At 38.2% G+C, this 14,937-nt stretch overlaps 1 protein-coding gene across 1 annotated transcript in view; it reads right to left on the reverse strand.

Annotated features, from left to right (window-relative positions):
• Window positions 1-13,581, reverse strand: part of DHX15 (DEAH-box helicase 15) — a 70,286-nt gene extending 56,705 nt beyond the window's left edge. The window contains exons 1-3 of the mRNA XM_037829511.1: window positions 13,349-13,581; window positions 6,851-7,277; window positions 1,765-1,958 (exon numbers count right to left, since the gene is read on the reverse strand). Of these exons, the coding sequence (XP_037685439.1) occupies window positions 1,765-1,958; window positions 6,851-7,277; window positions 13,349-13,419 (692 nt within the window). The 5' untranslated portion in view covers window positions 13,420-13,581. The remainder of the gene's footprint in view (window positions 1-1,764; window positions 1,959-6,850; window positions 7,278-13,348) is intronic.
• Between the last annotated feature and the right edge of the window lie 1,356 nt (window positions 13,582-14,937).

Raw genomic sequence — 14,937 nt, forward strand, 5'->3', positions numbered from 1 at the left:
AGAAGAAACCCCAATAAGCTTAACCTGTCCGGCAGATGTTTAAAAAAAAAAGTTTAGTTTTAACCTCTGGGAACCATTCCACAAGAAAACATCACGCTGCCAAAAATACTATCACTCTGAACTATAAAAGCTATTTATATATAAGCCACTTTTCACTCCCCAAAACTGAACCAAAATCTTTCACAAGATACATCTTTTGAAAACCTAACCTCTTCCTATTTTCTACTATACAATTACTCTATCCCAGTATCTCATACAACTCTTTCATCTTCCAATTCCCAAACTCTGTTCACCTTATTCTGCTGTGGCCTACCAAGAGAAATTTCAATACACAGTGAATCAAATGTCGGAATAGTGAAATTACTCCTCCTAAAGATGAGTAAAATCTGCCCTCTATTATCCTCAAGTACATAACTGCTTTTTATAAAATCATGAGCTGTGGAATAACTTTTGCCAATTATACTATAATTACAAGTGATCAATAATGTGTTATAAACTACAAGATTTATTCAATGAAAAGATGAAGGTTAAGCCAAAAATTATGTCCCATTAAGTCAAAGACAAGCTGACTTACATATTTTAAAGTTCAACAGCTATTATAAATGTTACTGAATTCCTTAATATGAAGTTCTAATAAGACCTATATCCAAAAAAAAAAACCCAGAAAAAGTTGTCATGAAACCTGAAGTGACTGCTAATTGAAGTTGTGATATCAGTTATATTTTAATATATTTTAAAGCGTATCTTTTACAGATAAGCAGCAAAATATTTACAAATGAAATTATGTGACATCCAGGATTTGCTTCAAAATATGGGACAGTGGAAAAGGTTGGTGTATACATGAAAGTTTGGCCACAGGTAAAGATGGGTGATAAATATATGGAGTTTCATTATACTATTCTACTCCTGTATCATTTGAAATTGTCTATAAAACAGTTAAAAATCAAATGACAAATGAAACTTTTGTCTCTTTTATCTTGTACCTCTGCATTTATCTCTGCCAAAGATTCATGTTACTACCTATATAATGTTTGGTTCTAACGTTATCTTTTAAAAACTCAGGGAGAAGATTGCATAGTGATAAAGAAATCATTCTCAAAATGATTTAGTTGTCAAATACAGAATAAGCAGAGACAAGAGGGAAGTAAGATTTTCAAAAGAATTACCATCAGGTTACATGTATCACAACTTAGGCAAAATATAAGTGTTAAGATGAAGAATAAAAATTAATAAATTAAAAGAGCTCAATGCTACAACTAGAATGAAGAGGAATGAAGATCTTGAGAGGAGTCTGCAACAATATCTTACAGAACAAACGATGCCTCCTTTTAGCTAATAATGACTGTATAATCATAGCTGATTAAAATTAACATTAAAAGCCCTCTCTTCCCTAAATAAATCATATATCGTCCCACACATCATTCTTTTTAAAAGTAGCTGTCTTTATCACTTTTCTAACACATTTAATTGGTATATCAAAGTGCTTCTACTAAAAATCACACTTTTACATTATCCATAATTTTTCACCTAAGATACGGTACTAAGTTACTAAAATCTGAACTTTGGATTTCAATTTCTACTCAATAGTGATATATATTTCTACCAAAAAAAAATAATAATTCATGTTTAAAGTCATCTGGTAAGTGTAAAAAGGTTGTACTATGGATGATGCTAAATTTAGATAACTTGAGGTTCTACCTAGTGGCAGGAAACTAAAAGCAGAGAAAGAAAAGTGTCCATTTTTAAACACAGTATAGTACTTACTTAAGAATGGTTTTTGCACTACTGCAGTCTTCAAATCGAATGGAGTAACCAACTTCCTGGCCCAACATCACATCCATTTCATCAGCAACTCTCTGAGCCACACTCATTGCAGCCACTCTCCTGGGTTGGGTACAGGCAACTCCTCTCTTGGGTCCTGGTAATGATCGCATGTACTCCACACACCACTGTGGAATCTATCAAATAATTTCACATTTACATTAATTCTGCCCTGCCTGCATATCAAATATATTTAACATAAAGTGTGTTATCTCATTCCAAAATGTTTAATAAGATTCAGTTAGGCACATGACAGAATTATTTGTGTCTCATATTTATAATATGAGCCTAGGAAAGGTAACATGAGTGGGCTAGGTCCACTGAGGCTTTGCTGAGTATGTTCTACAGTAGGAACTAAACAATCATCAAGCATTTCTCTATGCATTAAAGAAAAATGTCCAATTTCTAACAAATTCTACTTTATAATAAATGTTAAGTTTCCAAAAACATTCTAAGAAATTATAACCTTAAACATTTCTATACAATTTGAGTAACACAAATGCAGGTAAAAATAGAAATCATACCCTCCCCCCCTTGTAGTTAGAGCTGTATCTTTTAATTCAATTCACATTTGGTTAAACCAGCAGAATAAACTCCTAGAACCTAGCCCTTATATTCCCATTCTTCTCTCAGGAGAGGGACACACAATGGCAACAGCTTAGATACCATTTTAGAAGTCAGTAAGTGCCAATCTCAAAATTCAACAAGACCTAGAAGAGTAGAAGTACCAACAACACTTCCTTAAAAAGAGGAGGTCAGGCAGGAGGGAGGAGCACAAATTGGCTGCCATGATGACAGTGCATTTCCTCCCTGTTCCAGGATCAAAAGCTAACAGATACTCTCTTTCATGGCTCTTCTCCAGTCTCCTAACTGGAAAACACCCACGAAAACTACTAGGTCCACCACATTAAGAACAGGAATCCACTGTTACAGGAAGTTAAGACTGAGTATTCATCAGTCTCCAAAAGCCAATCAGACTCTAATGCTACAGAAAACATGGCTTATCCTATACAGTGTTTTTACAACACCTGATAATGAATATCAGCTACTGCACTACTATGACTATCTTTTATTCAGTTCACTTCTGCAATTTTGGGATAAGCAGTTGTTACTGACAAAGAAGGAAGGGAAAGATCATTACGCTGTCTCTCTACAAACCCAACAATACCTATCTACAGTGGATTGACTAGTCCCCTCCAAAAATTCTACCAAGAACCTCAGAACATGGCCTTATACAGAAACAGGGTCTTTACAAACATAGCCAAGATGAGGTCTTACTAGATTATTGTGGGCCCTAAATCCAATGATCAGTATTCTTAGAAGAGAAGACACACACAGGGGAGACACAACAGGAAGAAAGGCCATGTAAAGACAGAGGCAAAGAGTGGAGTTATGATGTCACAAGCCAAGGAATGCCAGGAGCCAACAAGAGCTGAAGAAAGCAAGGATTCTTCCTTAGGGCCTTCAGAGGGAGCACGGCATTGCCAACACCTTGATTTTGGACTGCTAGCCTCCAGGGCTGTGAGAAAATAAATTCTGTTGTTTTAAGACACCCAGTTTGCAGTGCTTTGTTACAGCAGTCTTTGGAAATTAACACAATACCTTTAATGGGTTCAAAGCCTTCAATGAACAAAAATACTAAACTAAAATAGCATTATCTCCCTGGGTCTATAGAGTCACAGATACAGGTTATATGGTTTTCCAGCAAAGCTTTATACATTCCATTTCAGCAACCCTCTTATAAGGCCGAAGCAAAACGAAATTCAAAAAACATTCATTTTGAATTTGATCCAGTACAATGGATAGCTTACCCCCATTCTAGAAACAAGACATACACAGTTTTGGTTAAGGCAGCAGTTCTCCAACTTTTGATTTCAGAATCTCTTTACATTCTTAAAATAACCAAGGACACCAAATAGCTAATAAATTTACCACATTAAAAATTAAAACCAAAAAACTGCTAAAATATGTATTAATTCATAACTAACCCCCCTTCCAAGTTAACATAAAAAATATTATATGAAAAAAAATTTCCAAAGCCCCACCAAAAAAAAAAAAAAAATTTTAGTAAGAAGAGTGCACTGTTTTACAGTATTGTAGATCTCTAATGTACCTATTTCTACATTCAATGTTATTACAATAAATTGTTTTGGTTAAAGCACATAAAGAAAATCCTAGGACCTTATGGACCCATGAAAAGGTTTCAGGAACCTTCAAGAGTTCTCAGACAGTATCTGGAGAACTGCTGACTTATTGCATCTATTCACATTTCTAAGGAGAATAGCAATGAAGAAGGTAAAAGGTTTCTGAAATATGCAATATCCTTTTTCAAGCCAGGAATCAGTTGTAAAGCTCTTCTTCCCTTCTTCCACTTGAGGCCACCTTCCTAAATACTGATCTGCAGCCCTCTAGCTCTCTTGTTTTACACATTATCCTGACAGGTCTTACTTATTTCCCTCACTTCTAATACAATCCATACATCAATGCCAATCCTAACTCTAGTTTTCATCCCCGAATTAGTGATCGTCTCTACCCAAAGAACAAATTTTATTAGTATGCCAAATTCAACAAGTCCAAAAACAACCATTTTATACCTTCCCTCAAATAGCTGTAACTCCTCCTGTGTTCCCTTACTCTGTAATAGTGATTATTTTCTCTAATCCAGTCCTATCAGCCTTTTCAGAGTCAAAAACTTTTGTTTTGACTTTCTAAATGGTCTATCATCAACGTCCTCACTATATATAGGACATGCTTTTAAAAATCCCTATCACTCTCCTCCAATTAAAAAGCTCTGATGACTCCTGGATCCATAGTAAAATATATTAAGGTCTAACACATTAGTACAGTCTCACCAGCGCCCCCCCCCCGCCCTTCACAGGCACTCTACACTCTGGTCAGGGCATATGATACTTGCCTCTCCAAACTCCCTTGCTCATGCTGTCCCTTTGCCTGAACTACCTTCAATTTCATAGACATATGCCTAATACGTGCCTACAAAGTTGTACCGCAAAATATCTTTTATATATATATATATATACATGTCTAAGTCAAAAAACACTTAGATTGTGCTCTGAGGGTTTTGTTTTGATAGACAAAAACAGATACCCAAAAATCTGGCTGATTATTCTTAATGGTTCTGAGTCAAAGCCTTAAGAGTATGACAGAAAGCATTTAGATAAAATTCACTATATTCAGCTGCTGTTTCCCTTCAACGCCCCCCCCCCTCCAAAGTATCCAAGCATCCCAAGCATCCAAAAATGCCAAACATTAATCCATATCATCACAAACCTCTCATTTTCAGTTGACTTGACCTCCTTCTACAGTTAATAAACAAACTCATCTTAGAAATAAGGTTAACCATATCAGACCAGAGTAGCAGCATGAATAAAAGTTTGTGTGACAAAGGCACAAAGTTTTAAATGGTGAACCCACCAAAATCCATAAAATTGTATAATCCAAACCAATCTTCTAAATCTAAGATCTTTATAAATTTAAACTTTATTTTGCTCATCTGTAATATCGTGATTAACATCTTTGCAGAGTTGTCTGAAAAGCTTAAATAAGATAATACATATAAAATACACAGTGTCTGGCTTTACCCAAGTGCTAATTCAATAGGTTCTGTCAATACCATGCACAGTGGTTAAACCATTTGAAATAATTATCAAAAATACTATGATAATAGTAAGTTTAGAATTGTGTCCTTTCAAGTATTTCTTTAATTCCTTAAATTTCAATAAAGTGATAAAAATAAACCAACAGTTTCAGATCCTAATAGCAACACTAAATTTTTCCTCATTTATAAAGAAAAATTGTACTCACTAAGCCTCAGTCTTTAATAAGAGCCTCCTATTTTGGCTGCTATGGTAGCCTTCAAAATATCTTCATAAATACTCAAATTGATAAAATTTATGGCAAATGTAACTAGAAAAATGGATAAATTGTATAATTTATAATAATCATGTATCATGGGTACCTTACCATGGAAAAACAGGGCAAAAGGAAACACAACATATTAATAATTATCTCTGTATTGCAAGATGAGTAGTTATTAAATGCATTTCGACACTCCTTTATATTCCAAATTTTCAACAATGGCCAGGGATTATTACTTTTGTAATAAAAAGAAAATTTAATCTGCTCAGATTCAAGCATATGAAAAGATAGTTAACCTTACTCACAGCCAAGAAAATGGAAATTAAAAATTACAGATATCTTTCTTCTATCCGATTTGTAAAAATCCAAGTGTGACTATTGAACACAAGTGTGCTCATGCATGCTCATGGGAGAATAAACTGATACACTATCTACGGATGGCTATTTGGCCATTTATGTATCACAGTTATAAATGATCCCTACAGAAAAACTCACCCATTAAAATAACCATTAGAAATAGCATTCATGTCCATTAACAGGGACCCAGTAAATAATGGCCCATGCATGTTTAAACAATTTCCTAGATATATTACAGACAGGACATTAGTTCTATATGTGTGGGGATATAACTAGATGGATAAAGGTATGAGTAATGAAGGTACATGTAATGAGGGTTTACTATATGGCTTTTAGCTCGCTCATTTTTTGAAAAGTAATATTCACATGGTTAAAAAAATTTTCTAAAAATGAAACAAAAAAACCCAAAAGATAAAACAACCACAAAAAATACTCCAATGGTTCAGATCTCTCCACACAAGCATGGAAAACAAACCTTACAACCCTAAATCTACAGTGTCCCACAGCCAAAAGTGGGCGGCCATGCATCACTCTGCCATACTTGAGGTAACAAAATGGGGGATGGGGGAGAACTCAGCAATATCATTCTTCACTACAGACTCAAGGAAACTAGGTATTCCCTATAAGACACCTACTACGGATGTCATTAAAAAGTGATAAACATCAAAGCAACTATTCTTCAAGGTGTTCTACAAAGCAGATAATGGGAATGACCACCAAGATCAAATAGTAACATCTGGTAAACTTAAAATGTCTAACATTAATAAAATATGTACAGTGGTATACAATAACTCACCTGTGTTGTCTTACCAGAACCAGTCTCACCAACCAGCACAAAGGACTGATGTCTAACTAGAATATCTGTAAATCTATCTTTGTATTCCCAAACAGGGAGCTGAAGCCGTTTCTTTAGAATTTCATAGTATCGAGGAGTATGCGGTAAGTTGGTGAATGGATTAATGCATTGTGGAAGTGATGTGTGTCCTGCATGTCCAGTGTGTGCTGAATGAGCAGAATGTGTTGAATGTGCAGAGTGGGTTGAGTGAGCTGAATGAGAAGCTTTTAAAGGCGGTAATCCAGCACTGATAAGCATAGCATTAGTTGAAGCTCGCAATTCCTTCTCCTTCTCCTTCTCTCTCTCTCGCTCTCTATCTCCTCTATCACGTTCTCGGTCTCGGTCTTTAGACCGATCTTCACGATCCCGGTCACGATCTCGATCCTTCCTAAAAATAAAAATTTAGAATTCAGATTTTAAATTTTATGCAAAACTTTCATGGCAGCACTACAATCATAAAAAACAACCTAAATATCTGACAACTGAAAAAAAAACTGTTATAAAACACAATGAAGCACACATAGCTATCAGAAATAATGCAAAAGAACTTATAATGATGGATTCCCTAGGTCCCACCCATAAATATCTTTCCCTTCCTTAATGATGCCTGATTCTTTAACAGTCTCTTTCCACAACCTTTAACTTCCAACTGAGATAACTTAAGAATTCAGTTTCCTGTAAGTGAAGTTCCTTCCTAAGACAGCAGAAGTTAGACTGAGGGTGGGGTGGGGAAAAGGAAGGCCTAAATCTGGCAAAGAAGAATGACATCACAATTTTTCTCAGATTCTCCTTTGAGTTTTGTGGGGAGGTATTTTTTTTGGTACTGAAAGTATGTTTAAAATTTAGCAGAAACACTGCTATTGGACACAAACACCTTACACTAGTTATAGCAAATAGCGGTATTGCCAAATACTTTCTATTACAATCTACTTCTCATAAATTACTTTCATATTCCTTTGCCAAGGGAAAATGTATTGTTGTAATGCTATGTGGAAAAAGCATATTACAATATTTTACATATATCAGTACCTCAACTATGTAATATAAATGTAAGTTAGAGAACTGTTGGCGGGTTTTTCCTTCCTTAGTTACACTTTCCACATTTTGCTCAATAAGCATATATTGCTTTATGATCAGAAAAACTAAAATTAAAACTTTCATTCTTTTCTTTTCACTTCTCTTTCTTGCATTTAACCATTATCACTTCAAACCTAAGTACCTTGGTCAAGTATAAAATGAAATACAGTCAAATCAAAAACAAGCTTCACTGAACATTGTTTAAAATGTTAAAATTATACAGATAGCCACAATATTAAACTCAGTTGAGGTAATTTTAAATGGTCAATTCTGATATCTACTTCCAATTACTAGAGATGGCAACTAAACACAATCACGTGAGAGTGGTCTATGTTCATTCTACTCATCTGGTTTATTTCAGATCCAGTCCTGTAGTTGACAAACTTGCCACAATGTATTTGAACCCAAACTTGAATTAGGCAACATGGTAGCTATGACAGAGCCCCTAAACATGTCATTGTTCCTTATCCATAGCACACAAAAGGAGTAATTTCCTTTGCCCCCAGTATCACTAGCAGAGCATGAAAGAACAATCATTCTCTATAATGGACATCAAATGGGCAACAGTTAACTTCCCTTGGTGAGGTACAGCTAAATTGCTAGACCCAACATGAGTGAGGATGGCTCCCCAATTACAGAAATGGTAAACTGAACATATCCTTGCCAAACTGTATAATTACAGAAATAACTGCAGTTACATAAATAAATAAAAATATATAAAGTGATTCTCCCTTCTACCGTTCCAGTGTTCACCTTCTACAGAATCACAGAACATACAAGCTAGAACCCAAAAAATAACCTAAGAAATACAAAATTAACTCTCACAACCAAAACTTGAGGGCTGTCCTCTATCTTTGAAATATGTGGTCAGAAAAAATTAACAATCTTTGTTTCTCTCATTCTGTCTGATTTAAGGTGCTTATTAATTAAATAACCATTCATATTGCCCAATAATGCAAACAAGGAATAGCTTATAATAGGGCACACAGAAATGTGTCCAGCAAAGCAAGAAGCACCGTAGCCACAAATGGTTCCAAGACTAGGCATCTTAAAAGATCACAGAACACAGAGCTAAAAAAGAACTATTAAAGAACATCTGGTCCAAATAAAAATGAAGGCCAAAATGATGTCACAGGGTTTAAGCTCACACAGCTGGAAAAAAGAATTCGTGATATTCCACCATGGGGGGAAGGGGGAAGAGAGCATGAAAACAAAAGTTTAAAGAACTCATGCTTTACTTCTAAGCACAGTACCAGGACCTAAGATATGGGCCTAACCTTTCCAGAGTGTACCTAACTGGTGGTGGAGGGGGACAACAACGATCAATTGTATTGCCTTGCTTTTTATAGTAATACCTCTATTAAAGATTTTTTAAAGACCCACTTTATCAGAAACCCATTAGCAAAAATAGCTACAGCATAGGAAGCACAGAGTATCTTCTGAAGACACAAAGCATAGCTGCTGACCAACAAACATGGGTAGCTATGATGTAACGATAAACTGAGCACTGGGATCACAGTTGTATAATCATGGGCAAGCCATTGCCTCAATTTACTAATCTTTAAAGTGGAACGTATTAATTAAATAAGTCTCTTAGGTTAAAATAAGAAAGCCAACAGAGAGAATGCATAAGACAAACTTCAATCACCTAGAATTGCTGTCTATGGTTCAAACCGTCTACCTTCAGTGTGGTCAGATATACAAAAATAGTTCCATTAAATGGGGCTCACCCCCCATTTCAAAAACATGCATTCACTATTGTGAGTATGCATTTCTTCTTTTTTTAAATCGGCACTATAAAAGTTGTGTTCTTAAAAGATTTACTAAATGAGGTGTAATGCTTAAAAAAAAAAAAAAAAAACTAATATCAAACAGTGTTTTATAATCACTTAGCCACACTAAGCCACACCATCGCCAGGAGTAGAAACACAGTGACAGTTGTCAAGCACATAGTCCTGTTTTCTATCTCATTTCAATCCTGGCTCAGCACTTAAATTAGCTGTAAAAAAGACATTATCCAATTTCTTATGCCTGTTTCCTCGTCTATAAAATGTGGCTATTAACATTTGCCTTTGGGGGTATAGCAAAGATTAAATGAGTTAATATATGTTACATGGTACCTAGCACATAGTGAATACCCAATACACATTAACCATCATGAATAACTTTTTAAAACTTACAATACTATGTTAAGATGCTATGCATAATAATAAGCAATGCTGATGAATTAATAAATTGGTCAACAAACTCAGTTTATTTTAAATAAGCATTTCTTTCCATCTGGCAATCCCACTTGTAAGTTTACTCCTAACCATATAAATTGTGCAAATATGTATGTTAGTAAGAAGTTCACCACTCTTTTTCATTTAAAATAATGAAGCCTGGGAAATTACCTCAACACCAACAAAGAGGAAATAAATAAGTTATGATGTATCTTTACAACTGGAATACTACACGGCCAATGAAAATGATAATGTATACCTACAGTTCATGACATTTCGGAGAGGAAAAAAAATGAACCAAAAACGACTCATTAAGATCGCACTGATGTCAGATATTTGTGAGTAAATAGGTAGAGATCTAAAAAAAAACACTGATCAAAGGATTAATAATAGAGATGAGATCTCGGGGAATTTTTTTGCCTTTTTCTTTATACCTCTGGGTATGGACAGTTCTTGTGTTGCCTAGGACACGTTACTTAACCTCAGCGATGTAGAGAACTGTGGGGAAAATGTGTTTGTACCTATAAAGTACTTAAAAACAGGGCCAAGTGGGGAAAAGTCCCCATTCTGAAAAACCATTTTTCCCTACTTAAACAGTGAATTGTCTTTTTAGTAATAATTCTATATAGAAGATTTTACGGAATGATGGAGAGGAACAAGGTCAGAGTATGTAACATAAACCTGCAACTTCTCTGACCTCAAGGTTAAAATATGCTGGAAGAAAGTTACATACAGTTTGGAAGCATGAATATGAGCATTATCTACCACCAAACTACACCCCCCTTCCCAGCATTGGGGGAGTGGGACAGTCCTGTTGGTTAGTGTGCTCACAAAATTGACAAGCCTATGCTCTCAGATACAACCACTTGTGCTAACAGGGCTTTTAAAAAATTGCAGGATTGCATATGGAAAGGCAGTCGATAAAAGTGACTTTTTAAAAACTTACCAAGTCTGAAAAAACCCTGAGCACTAAAAACACTGTAAAACCATTACTAAAGAAAACCAGTTCCTTAAGAAATTATTTATTTAAATGAGAAAAATGAGTATAAAAACTGCCCTCCAGAATTTGTTTCTTAGAACTCCGACATTATTTCAAAGTTGAATTCTTTTTCAACTACAGGTAGATATCAAACACTATACAGGGGGATCATAAGGTCACCACCATAGGCCCAAATAGTAGGAATTTTTATTAAAGATATTTGTTTTGTAAGAGAAAGGGTACAACCACATTAGACAAACTATGGGACCACTAACCCCCAGGAAAGCATCTTAAACGGTGCACATACACACAAATATACCTAAATGAATCCGTTTCCTCCCAGTATAAATGTTTTGCTCCAATGTGAAATCTTGTGAGACACAAGCCAGATGACAAGCAATTTATTTTTGCTTCACAGGAATCAGGAACCAAGTGTCCCCTACTCTACCAACCCATTATAAATGTCATTAGAATAAACTGTAATGACTAAACTATAACCATAGGCTGTGTGCTGTAATGAAAAAAGCAACAGGTTAAGAATTAAAATGAAAAGGCTAAGGTCCTGGATACAGCTGTTGTAAACTTGCAAAAGCCACCTTTACTCTGGGTCTCCACTTCTCATCCATTGAGTAGAGGAGATTACATGTCTCTCAAGTCACACTGAGGTCTAAGGGTCTGTGAACTTATAGCTCAAATATGCTCAAGTTTTGGTGTGTGTGTTTTGCCGGGTGGGGCAGGAGTGTAGCCTAGGGGGAGAGAAAACTAATGCCTAATGCCGTCAACTGAAGAATACACAAAATTAAAATAGACATACCTCTGCTTTCGAAATTAAATATATGGAAAGACACCAAAAAGTACACTCTTACCTGGCTTATCACCACACTGACACTACAGATATCTGGAAATCAATCCAGGTCAAGGACTTCGGATTAAAAAAATTCACAAAACTATATAAATAACCTGACAATAATTCCATACACATACACAAAATTATAAAATTATGCAAAGTATTTGAATATCCAGGCTTTCCTGTTGTTGCCTCAATTATCTAAATACATCTTTGTACTTCAGGTATGAACACACACTGGGTAGAAATAGCTCTGATGCAATTACTCAAGTTAACTGTTAAATTCCTCTGTAGCTTTAGAAAACGCGAAGGGAAAGGAAAGTAAGCTGAAACACCAAGACTCTGTATATAAGTATTTAAACCCCAAACAATCTCCCCACAATCGATATTTTGCCATAATAAAAAAATCATTTTTTGAAAAGAGTCTCCGGATTACAAAAGTGTCGTATGAAAGGAGGGAAAGAAAACAATTAGAATTCATAGGATAAAAGAATGCCTTCTAATTCCCACCCCTGAGATGCCCAATAACCAAGATTTTAGCCAAAGCAGGAAATAAAGGAGATGGCGGGAGGGTTAGCAGACAGCGGAAGTTTGCTTAGTATCTTCTTTGAAGTGTTTGAATGGACCGAAGCACGCTCTCTCCCGCCAAACTGTGAACTGCAGCCTTCTCCATCCCACAAGCTTTACAAGCCCGCCAGGTATACTCCACGTTTTCCTTTCTCCCGACAGGCCCTCCACTCTCCCTTCCCCTGAGAACTCCTCTTCTACACGCCTCACACACAACTCCCGCCACCCCCATCCCAGCCTACACGAGAACCCACGCGCTTCTCTCACCCACCCTCCTCTCCTCTCCCCTGCCTTAGCACTCAGCTGCCCCCAAGGCCCTCTCCCCGACCCTTCCGCCTGAGAATGACCAAATGCCCTTGGAAGGGAATTCTCCCGCCGCGCCCTCCCCCCACCCCTCCAGCTCCAGGCCCTACCCAGGAACCGAGGCCACGAGGTCCGCGGTTCCCTCCCGCCCCCCTCGAACTGACTCGCTCGGCTCGGTCCCGCGGAGGAGGTGCCCTCGTAACCCCGAAAGGCCTCTATCACCCACCCGAGAGGGCCGGGCGGCGGCCCAGACACACATACATCGTCTCGCGCCCTTGCCGGGCCGAACTCTGGGAGTGGCGCCGATCTCCCTGACCCGCCGCTGGTGAGCCAAGCTCAGAGGGAAACAAAGACTGGGGCTCCAAGGCCCGCTCGGTCAGCTTGGCCCTCGCCGGCTCCCCCGCCGGCCCGCCGCTACCCCAACAAAGCCCGAACCGCTGCCTCGCGCCCCGGGCCTGACTTACCCATCGGTCCCCGCACGCTTCTTGCCGGAGGGGTAATCCTCCCCCAGGTCCAACCGGTGCCGCTTGGACATCTTCGCACTCTGAGCGGGCGGTTATGAAGGAAGAGAAAAAAGAGAAGCTGGCGGCTGTAGCGGCGCAGTCGAGGACAGCTACTTAACTCTCGAGGACCCCCACCCCTCCCGCTACAACAGCTTACACCGTGCGGCCGGAACCAGGAGCTAAAATGGCGGCGGCGACGAGGGCTGGGCCTTGCGGGCGCGCTTCCGCAGCGAGCGTGCTGTGCGTATGTGCGTGGTGTGCGCGCACGCCGCCCTGAGGCGGCAACCCAAACTCCGCCCGCCGTTTCTCTGGCTTTCCTTTTCCCTCCCTCTTCTCCCGCCTTGACTATATTCCCTAGGCTTTTTCTCTTCTGTTCTGCTGCAAGGAGGTTAAGCCTTTACTCTCCACTTCGCACTCACCTTTCTCCTCCACATTAGGAAAGTCTAGATCTAGTTGGGAAATCCTGCACATTTAAATTTTCTGGCTTGGGAATCTGAGACCTGGAGAAGTTGAGAAACTAACCAAGATCACACAGCTAAGTGGCAGACTCGACATTGGAACCCAACTCTTTATAAATCCAAAGCTCGAGCTTGCAGCCACTGCCCACATACCCTTAATTGCAGTGAGGAAATTGAGGTAAGAAAATGCCAGGGCTTGCTATGGTCCATTTTTCCCATTCTTTACCCAGAACATGCAACATGTATTTGACCTATAGACATTTTGCTAGAATAGAGAAAATTGGCAGTAAGGGAAGAATTAGCATCTTTTACCTACATGGCTATTCTGTGCTTGCCACAGTATTAATCCTACCTCTATCTCTATTCTTACAGTAATCCTGCCAGGTAAGTGTTATTTTATAGATGCAGAAGCTAAGGCCTGGGGGGTTAAGAAGCATGCCCAAAATCACACAGTCATTTCAGCCATACCTAAAGGGATAGCAAATTGGTGGCACAAGATAACTCACCTTTTGTGTTTATCAGAGAGGGAGAGACAGGCATTAAACAACTAAGCACATAAATGACTATGTCCTTAGAGCTGTGATGAATGGTAAGAAGGCCAACTACAGATGACAAGTGTTGTGAAAGCATGTGACAAGTGTCCCTCATCTAGATTGAGAAGATTAAGGAAGACCTTTCTAAGAAAGGGACATTTACAAAAAAGACCTAAAAATGGGTATGAATTAGCTAAAGAGGGAGAAATGTGTTCCAGGCTGAGGAAACAGCCTGATCATGCCAGAGTGAAAACAGTTAATAAGGCCAGAAAACCCAGCAGATGAATATATTGCAGAAAAGAGTTCAAAGGATACACCGTTTACCAAATCAATACGGAATGCTCTGGTTAGTAAGCCATCAGCACCACTCAGAAATTCGGTGGCAGCTTTCTCAGTAGTCCGAGGCTGATGGTAGAAGATCCCATTACAGAACCAGGCTCCCTGAGAGCAAAAGGGATGATAGGATGTGTAACTTAGAGGTCATGTGGTGGCATTTAGACATAAGAAGCCCAGGTGGGTGCTACAAGGTAGGAGTGACAGACAAGGGGGCCTGAACCAC

This window comes from Choloepus didactylus, chromosome 3 (assembly GCF_015220235.1).
Source record: "Choloepus didactylus isolate mChoDid1 chromosome 3, mChoDid1.pri, whole genome shotgun sequence".
Classification (NCBI taxonomy): Eukaryota; Metazoa; Chordata; class Mammalia; order Pilosa; family Megalonychidae; genus Choloepus; species Choloepus didactylus.